Source organism: Desmodus rotundus, chromosome 12 (genome assembly GCF_022682495.2).
Source record: "Desmodus rotundus isolate HL8 chromosome 12, HLdesRot8A.1, whole genome shotgun sequence".
Classification (NCBI taxonomy): domain Eukaryota; kingdom Metazoa; phylum Chordata; class Mammalia; order Chiroptera; family Phyllostomidae; genus Desmodus; species Desmodus rotundus.
Genome location: NC_071398.1, coordinates 48725272 through 48734336, shown reverse-complemented (window position 1 = coordinate 48734336; position 9065 = coordinate 48725272). Strand labels below are relative to the sequence as shown.

The 9065-nt window shown below is 53.1% G+C and overlaps 1 protein-coding gene across 5 annotated transcripts; it reads left to right on the top strand.

Annotated features, from left to right (window-relative positions):
• The first annotated feature begins 3057 nt into the window (after window positions 1-3057).
• Window positions 3058-8023, top strand: LOC112321264 (leukocyte immunoglobulin-like receptor subfamily B member 4). Of its 5 annotated transcripts, XM_053915003.2 has the most exons (9): window positions 3058-3161; window positions 3352-3433; window positions 3644-3679; window positions 3853-4137; window positions 4294-4599; window positions 6099-6215; window positions 6774-6829; window positions 7208-7369; window positions 7449-8023. In XM_053915003.2, the coding sequence occupies exons 2-9, from the start codon at window positions 3385-3387 to the stop codon at window positions 7590-7592; spliced, it is 1155 nt and encodes a 384-aa protein (XP_053770978.1). In that variant the 5' UTR covers window positions 3058-3161; window positions 3352-3384; the 3' UTR covers window positions 7593-8023. The 5 variants fall into 5 exon arrangements, with proteins under 5 accessions (XP_053770978.1, XP_053770977.1, XP_053770975.1 ...); XM_053915002.2 differs by lacking the exon at window positions 3058-3161 and having other exon boundaries at window positions 3179-3433; window positions 6777-6829; window positions 7211-7369; XM_053915000.2 differs by lacking the exon at window positions 3058-3161 and having other exon boundaries at window positions 3179-3433; window positions 6777-6829.
• The last annotated feature ends 1042 nt before the right edge of the window (window positions 8024-9065 follow it).

The following is a 9065-nucleotide window of genomic DNA, read 5'->3' as shown; positions in this document are numbered from 1 at the left end:
AGCAAAATGACAACAAACTCACAACTATCAACAACTGAGCCTAAAAAACCAAACTAAGCAAACAACTAGAACAGGAGCACAACCACAGGAATGAAGATCACATGGAGGGTTATCAGCGGGGAAGTGGGAGGGAGAGAGAGGGGGGAAAGGTACAGAGAATAAGTAGCATAAATGGTAGGTAGAAAATAGACAGGGGGAGGTTAAGGATAGTATAGGAAATGTAGAAGCCAAAGAATTTATATGTATGAACTATGGACATGAACTATAGGGGGGGAATGTAGGTGGGAGGGGGTGTGCAGGGCAGAGGGGAATAAAGGGGGGGAACGAGACAACTGTAATAGCATAATCAATAAAGTGTATTTAAAAAAGAAATAACCCCATGCATTAAGTAATATATGCTGGAGTAAAGGAGTCCAGTATTTTAATCCAGTCCTAAAATCTGCCGTTTCCTTGTGCTTTCCCCGTTTACATTCAGTGTAACGTAGGATGCTTCAGCTTTCCCATTTCATCGTTCGCTTCTGCGTGTCACATCTGCCGCTGGCGCTTCAGGTTGCCCCTTACTTCCCTGTTTGTGGTTTTGGATGGTTTTTTACTATCCATTCTAATTTATGTTCTGGAATTCTAACTACAAGTTTCTGTATGTTGCCTTTTAAGTGAGTGTTGTATTATAACATACGCACCTAATTTCACAGATTCTGCACACAGGAAGTTATGTCGAACCTCTGCAAGGCCAATGAAGAAGCCGCACAGCTGTGCAGTTCTCCTTCGCCCACTGCCTCACGCTGCTGTTGTATCTGTACATCCACACACATCACACACCCCACCAGATGACGGGCCCACTTCTGCTGTCAGCAGCCATGCCTGTTTTCTAAAGTTGAGAGAACAAAAATATGCTATTACATTTACTTAGCTATTTACTTAGATACAGTTGCTCTTCTTTAATTGTCGAATTTCCAAAGATCCCTTTACAATTATCTCCCGTCTGCCTGGTGAACTTTTTATCTCTTATAATCAGGTCTGCTGCTCAGGTTCCCTTTATTTCACTCCCATTCCTGAAGAATATATCCAGAAGGATTCCAGCTGAACTTTCTCACCCCTGAGGACTTGAAACTCTTCTGACCGTGATGGTCTCTGATGGGAAATCTGCAGTCAATCCAATCATGGTTCCTCCATGTGTGATGTGCCATTTCTGTCTGGGCGGTTTCAATTTTCCTTGACTAGTCTGATGATGCTCCTGATGCATGTGGGCTTGGTTTTCAAAGATTCACAGGTGAGTTCCTTAGGCAAGTAAATTTATGGCTTTCAAGAAATGTATGACAAGTTCAGCTACCTCTTTCTTCCAATGTGGTGATTCTTCACTGATATCGTTCTCATTTTGCTCCCAGTTCAGGGACATAAACTGCCTCCCAGGTCCCTGAGTCTGTCTCTTTTCATTGAAAAACCTGGCTGCCCTCCACAGGGGCTCTGACCTGGTGCTGCAGAGGCAGCTCCCAGTGTGAGAGGAAGAGCTCTGCTCTGGGGAGGAGGGGCCCTGAGGAGGCAGAAATGACCAGGAGGTTTGAAGGGGGTGATGAAGGAAAGGCTGGTGCTGACTGACGCAGACAGGAAGTCAGTGAAGGGAACTGTTAGGGGAAAGAAAATCCATAGTCCAAGTAGAGCCACACTTTCGTCTGAGAAAGGATCACCATTCTCCCCAGCACCTCCCCACACCGCCCTCTCCCCTAGAGTTCTCCTCATGGTGCTGGCCACACTGACTCTTCCAGGCACCAAGAAGAGGGTGCAACAGCCTTCCTTTCCCACTCTCCCACTTCCCAGCTGGTCATTGACTCCACTCCATTACACCCCACTGAGCCCCTCTGAACAATGTCCCCCATTCATCACAACACTCAACATGTCTTGTCCTCACTTTACCCTCCTTCCTGCACCTGCAATGCAGGCCCCATGCCTTCCTCCAGTTCCCTCCTCTCTCCACCTCCTCAGGACTCTTCCTCCAACACATCTGGTCTGAACCTGCCTGCTCCACCCCCTCCACCAGTTCCCACCCTCAGAACAGATCTGCTTTGCACCACCTGACATTCAAGGCTGTGAAAAGTGAGGCTGGAGCTAAACTCACCAGCCACAGCAAACACGACTCACCCTCCACAGAGAAACCAATCCTCTTAACCACACTCCTCTCCACCCTAAATCACACACAGAAACTGAGCTACTTAAAAATCCTGTGCTTTCCTCTGCTGCTTCCTCAGCCACTCTGAACCAAGTCACCTGGTTTCCAAGATCCAGAAAGGACAGAGAGACGTCCTATCTCATCCTAGTCACGTGTAAGTGCAGAGAGCATTATAGGTTTGTGTGAATGGCTTAAAATACTGATTGCCATGTCATCCATGGGCCAGATGAATGTTGGAGTTTTATTCCTGATGGAGTTCATTATCAGTAGACATTGCTGGCATGTCGTCTTCCCATAGGGGTAGTCTTTTTAAAACAAATCTGTTCGTACCCATGTGACTTAAAATTTTTCCCACTGACTCCAACATAAAATCCAAAATATCTGCACGGAGCTCCTGGTCTTCTGTGACCAGGCCACACTATTCACCTGACTGCGGCCACTTCAGAGAACAGTCCGAGCTCTTTCTGGTCTGGGACGCCCCCCTGCCCATGGTCTCTGCACTGATCACCCTGCTCATGCCTTGGGTCAGCCCATCCCTGAGAAGGACGCCCTCACAGCCAGCACCCGGGTTGCATGACGTCCACCTGTTATTGCACCTCGCTGCCTTGTTCTTTCTCCCCACATGGCAGTCTCACCAGATTGTAACTGATCTGTCTGCCGCCTACTTATCTGCATGTCTGTCTTCATTCCTCGGAGCCCTGTGGGTCCAGGGGAAGAATCCATCAGCTTCAGCAGTGACTCTCCAGGGCCTGGCACGGTGACCGCCCAGGGCAGCTGCTCAGAACATGCTGCCCAATGGCCTGGCCAGTGGGAAAGAGGAAGAAAAATGGCACGTGCAGAGTCAAGAAAGGGAAGTGACTTACCCAAGGACACAAAGTTCAAGAAAAGGCAGAATCAGAATCTGAACAGAAATTGGACTGCTCCTGAGTCCTGCCAGCATCCTCTCCCCTCATGTTCTGGGACAGGTGTCATCCTCTGCATTTGGGTGTCACATGAGGTGGGTGCAGAGTGTGTGGGGTCTGCTGAGACTCAGATCAGGCTGAAATGTCCAGAGCTTGTCATCTCCTTTGGCCCATCTTTCAGGGAGGGGCCACTTCCCTTCCTGCCAGGCTCCTGATGAGGAACCCATGACCTATCACACAGAGCTGAGACCATGTAACACCCCATTTGTCACTCTGTGTTGCCAGTGCATTTTATACGTCGTCTGCACACTGGTGACCATGGCAGGAAGCACCATGAGCCGGACCCTCACTGCTCTTCTCTGCCTCGGTGAGCTTGGGGGAAAGACGAGGGATGGGATCCTGTGATCTCCCAGGTCCTGGTCCCAAAAGACCCCAGGCAAGAGCAGACTCAGTGGGGGCAAAACTTCTGGGTGGAGAAGTGGCTCAGCCCCACATGTGACCCAAGCTCTCAGGGCCAGACCAGGCCTGGAGCTTCTGTGTGTGGGTGATGGATAATCTCACAGGGACTCTCTTGCAGGGCTGCTTCAGGGCCCATGGGACCAGATCCATGCAGGTGAGTCCTCCCCAGACCTCCTGCTTCAGCACAATGATGTCCATTGGCAGCTGGGGTGCACACAGTGGGTCTGGGCTGATGGTGACCAGGGTGGAGGGGGTTTTGAGGTGGCAGGTGGGGAAACTGAGGGGATAAAGATACTCCCTAACCCTGCAGGTCTGATTCCTTTCCAGGAGTTCCCCCCAAACCCTCCATCTGGGCTGACCCAGGCCCCATTGTCAGCAAAGGGAGCCCTGTGACCATCTGGTGTCAGGGGTCTCTGCAGGCAGATGGCTACATTCTGTATAAAGAGAGGAACTCTGAGCCCTGGATGACCAGCATCCCAGAGGCCTCCATCAAGAAGACCGGGTTCCTCATTCAGTCCATGAGCTCGCAGAATGCAGGGCCGTACCAGTGTGCATACAGCACTGGGGGCTCACTGTCCCAGCTGAGTGAGCCCCTGCTCCTGGTGGTGGCAGGTAAGGGGGAACCAGGGCCCCCTCCCCACTGTGGGCTCCTCCTCAGAGGATGAAGGGGACAGAGTGTGGCTTTAGGGGGGCCTCGCCCCTCACAGCCCACTCCTGGGGAAGGTGGGGTGACGGTCCCCTCTAACTCAGATCCTCCTTCTCCCTCAGGAGAGCACAGCGCACCCTCCCTCTCAGCCCACCCAGGCCTGGTGGTGGCATCAGGAGAGAACGTGTCCCTCTTGTGCAGCTCACAGTCCACATGGGACACTTTCCATCTGCTGAAGGAAAGAGGGGCTGAGCCACCCCAACACAGGAAATCAGAATGGAGATCCTCTGAGAGGAGGTGGCAGGCTGTCTTCCCTGTGGGCCCTGTGAGCTCCTCCCACGGGGGGACCTACAGATGCTATGGTTCCTCCAACTCCACCCCCAATGTGTGGTCACAGTCCAGTGACCCTCTACACCTTGGGGTCACAGGTGAGGTGGCCGACACTTTGCTTCAGTTCTTTCCTGGGCCCCAAATAACTGATGTAAACCTTGTGCCTGGTAAATCCATGGGCCCAGACAGATTCCGGGGGCCCAGAGAGGCTGGAAAGGCCTAAAGCTGAGCAAAAGGAGGAAAGGCCAGGGGCACCCATCCTGACCCCCTTCCTTCTCCCAGAGAAAAAGCGGCTGAGTCAGCAGTGATGACTAGCAGAGGTTTGCTCCCAGAGAGAATATAGCCCTCGCTGGCATGCTGGTCTCCCAGGGAGGCTGGGGTCCAGACAGAGATGCTGGGGGGATCATGGGGCCCCCATGGCTCTGAGGCAATCAGGTGATGGGTGGAGGGGGTCATGGCAGAGGGAGATGCTGTGGTCCCACCCAGGGGAGGGGCCTCCAGGCTCAAGTGGGGCCAAGGCAGCCTCACTGCTCACCCCCATCCTGAATTTCTAGAGGTTTCCATGGATGGAGAATCCCCCAGCATAGTGTCAGGCCCACAGATCAATAAGTGAGGGTCTCTGTGGGGTGGTAGTAGGTGGGTCCATAGGGACATGGGCTGAGCCCTGTGCAAGTTCAGGCACCTCTGGAGAACATGCCCTTCCCCTCCCTGTGCCTCAGTGTCTCCAAGTGTAAAAGGAGAGAATCGTGACCCAGAGCTTAGATTTCCTTTCAGTTCTGGCTCTGACCTCCTGGGAGGGGCACCTCACAGGGATGCCACCAAGGGCATGAGGTTATGGGAACTGTCCCCTCTATTGCAGGGATGGTGACACTGTACAGGGAGGGACAGGCAGGATAAGGTCTGGGAACATAAATCCTAACCCTCAGCTCGGTGATCCGCTCATAGGAGGGAACAAGGGCTGGAGTCACTTTTGGTTCAGGTCCTGGTGCTGCTGCTCCCACTGTGGGACCCACGGTCCCTTCTGTTCTCTGTTGTGCTCATGTCTGTTCATCCCTGGACCCTCTTACCCACAGTCCTGCAGTGACATTAGGCGACATAAGGGGCCTCACAGAGCTCAGGAGAACAGAACCCTCAGTCAGCCCAACCTTCCCAAAGGGGCATCAAGGAGAAGCAGAGTAGAGAAAATCCCGGGAGAGAAACAGAGTCCATCCCATACCCCTGCCCCTTCCATGTCCCTGTTGTGCTGGGTGGCAGGTGATTAGGAAGGACTTTCAGCTCCAGGTGAGACAGGACAAGCCCCCTGTAGGTGATGAGCCCAGAGCTCAGAGTTCGTGTCCACCTGGGGCAGCAGGAGGACAGCACAGGGAACCCATATCCCAAGGTCTAGCCCCAGCCCCGCCCCGGCCAGGCTGGGTGACCTGGGCACATGGCTGAACTCTGTAAGCTGCAGTGGACTGGTCGTGGGTCAGCCATCCTGGGTTTACAAGGGCTGTGAGGCTAGAGGAGATGAACGACAGACCCCAGCACAGGCCTCGCACACAGTAGGTGCTGATTAAATGGCACCATTGGCTCATTCATAACATCACTCCTACCCCAGGTCTCCCATTGTCCCTGAACGTGCTGATCGGGGTCTCTGTGGCCCTCGTCCTGCTGCTCTCTCTCCTCCTCTTCCTCTTCCTCCATCACCAGCGTCAGAGCAGAGGAAGGACATCAGGTGAGTAGTGACCTCAGTCAAGGAGACAGGGGCTCAGAGCACCTGCCACAGGAAACAAATTGATGGGGAAGGTCAGCTAAGAAACAGATTTCTCCAGAATCTCAAATCAGGAATCTGGAAAGAACACACTTAATATCAGTACATGTATAAAATTTCAGGTAAGCTTTTGTTGTCTTCAATCTCCTGAAATATGAAATCCATACACACACAAGCATACATTAAGGTTTCCTTCTTTCCTCGGGAATCACACAAGGAGGGGTCCCTACTGCCCCTCTTGACCAGCCCAGACAGAGGCTGATGCCTAGCCTCCTGCCCAGCTGCAGATGCCCAAGAAGAGCCCCTCTGTGAGAGGAAGGGACAGCTGCCCTGGGGGAGGGGTCACAGGGATTTCAGGAGGCAATGGGGGAAGGGACAGCCTGGGAGAGTGTGGGAGTCAGAGGTGAAATCCACACAGCCTCACCTGGCGCCTCACCTCACCCCTGGGTTAGTGGTCCACCTGCGAGAAGGCGGGTCTGCAGCCCTGAGAACCTGCAGGAGACACACCCCATTCTGTCCCAGCAGATGCTGCCATGAAGGACCCACTGCCTGGGCAGGGTGTGGAGCTGGACCCTCAGGTGAGCCCCCTGCTGCTGTCCAGGCCACCAAGGACCTTCCTGTTGCCCAGTTTACTCCAGTGGTCACTTCCATTGGGAGGCAGAGTGTGTGGTCTGGGCAGGGAACAGAGAAAATAGCAGGTGCAAAGGTCCAGAGGCAAGACAAGCTGCTTCAGCCAGATGGCCCCTGTAGCTAGAGCTGAATGAGCAAGACAGAGAGCCTTAGGATAAGAATCAGAACCATAGAAACTTCCAGATGCCCCAAGGCTCATGAAGTCCCTGCACCTTCCATCAGGAGGGTGACTTAATCTGAATTAAAGTTTAAATCGTCAATCTGGCTACACGTGGATAATTGACTGGCAGCAAGGAGACCCTGGTTCTGTCTCACTGTGTCTGCAGCAGAACGGGCCCCATGACAACTCCAAGGAAGTGACCTACGCCCAGGTGAACTGCAGATCAAGACTCAGGCAGGGAATGGCTGCCTCTCCTTCCCCCCTGTCAGAGGAATTGCTGGACACGAAGGGCAGACAAGCAGAAGAGGACAGGCAGATGGACAGTCAGGTGGGTCCCGTCCTCTCCAGACCCCAGGCTTCCCCAACCCCAACCACCTTTCAGCCCTCTCTCTGTCCCCCTGCTCCAGGCTGCTGCATCTGCTGACCCCCAGGATGTGACCTACGCCCAGCTGACCCTCATGACCCGCAGACAGGAGACAAGTGCACCCCCTTCCTCCCCATCAGAGAAGCCCCCAGAGCCCAGTGTGTACGCTGCTCTGGCCGTCCACTAGCCCAGGGAGGACCCAGACCCCACACTCCAGGGAGGGGGCCTGCAAGGACCCCAGAAGGCACAGGAGCTGCCCCTAAGGACACTCTGCAGGGCTCCAGCCAGCCTGGTGACCTGACATGCACCCCCCGCAGCTTCTGGGACCCTCTGGGAGTCCCTGGATGATGCATTCACAGATGACTAATATGCGTACACCTTGGAATCAAAGCACCAGACTTCTCAAGAATCAACGTGTGTGTCCTGGCTGGTGTGGCTCAGGAAACTGAGTGCTGGCCTGTGAACCAAAGGGTCACCGGTTCCATTCCAAGTCAGGGCACATGCCTGGGTTGCGGACCAGGTCCCCAGTAGGAGGAGTGTGAGGGGCAACCACACATTGATGTTTGTCTCCCTCTCTTTCTCCTTCCATTCCACTCTTTCAAAATAATAAATAAATAAAATATCTTTTTTGTTTTTAAAAATAGATGCATGAATATATACTGGATCAATGTCCCAAGCATGCAGGTATCTGATTTCAGGAATGAATGGTTGGTTTTAGAGTCAAAAACTCAATCAGTGAAATTCAACATTAAAGAAATAACAAAAAAAAAAAAAATCACATCAACAGATGCAACCTTTTGTTAAATCCCTGCACCAATTTATAATGAAAAACTCTTCAGAAGTAAAAGGGTATTATCTATCATTTATCAAAGCATCTTTCAAAAGCCTTATAGACCAAATAGTGTTTAAGGTACAGATTTGAAAACTTTTTGCCTGCAGTTCAGCCTGGGGCAAAACTGTCTCTGCGGAACTGCACCCCAGCACAGCCTGCACACAACCTAAGCTTGCGCGTTCCCCAGGTTCTGCGGGCCGGGGAGGGGCCGCCTCCCACCCCCACCGCCCTCCTCCGCGGGCCCACATTTCCTACCCTCTCACCCCCAAGACTACACACTGGAGAATCTCATCCGAATAGGCGTGGCCGGATGGGTCCTGGTGGGGCTCGGGGAGCTGCTGCTTCAGGCTCGAGACAGCGAGAGAAGGGCTCAGGCTGCAGCCAGGACCTGAACACAGAGGGGACAGGGCACGGTTCAGAGAGGGGGAGCTGTGGAGCCCATCTGATGACCCAGGAGGTGCTGACGGACAGTCTGACCACAGGTGGGATATTGTCTGCTGATTGGTCCAGGGGAGCAGAGGTGGCAGACAAAGTTTGGGGGCAGAAAACGTGAGCGGTGTTCCTGTGGAGACACCCCTCCATCCCACTGTGGGGCTCTCCCTCCTAATCCTCACTGACTCCCCTTGACTGTCCTTCTGTTCTCACCCCTGTGACATGAGGGGCCGCCCCACGTGGCTGGTTGGGTTCACATCTACACACCCCTTCACGCTGGATCCCACTCACATAAACAAAATGTGGTGTCCTCATAACCTGTGAGGGTTTTTTAAGCCATAAAGAACAAAGTACCAACACCAGCAACAGAGTGAATGAATGTCAACATTCTGCAGC

What these genes read in the sequence shown, in the direction of transcription:
- LOC112321264 (XM_053914999.2), top strand. Translation starts at nt 3,292, where the DNA reads ATGACCTATCACACAGAGCTGAGACCATGTAACACCCCATTTGTCACT. An exon ending in CACTGCTCTTCTCTGCCTCG is followed by an intron (nt 3,434 to 3,643) that starts GTGAGCTTGGGG and finishes ACTCTCTTGCAG; the next exon opens with GGCTGCTTCAGGGCCCATGG. An exon ending in CCTGCTCCTGGTGGTGGCAG is followed by an intron (nt 4,138 to 4,293) that starts GTAAGGGGGAAC and finishes CTTCTCCCTCAG; the next exon opens with GAGAGCACAGCGCACCCTCC.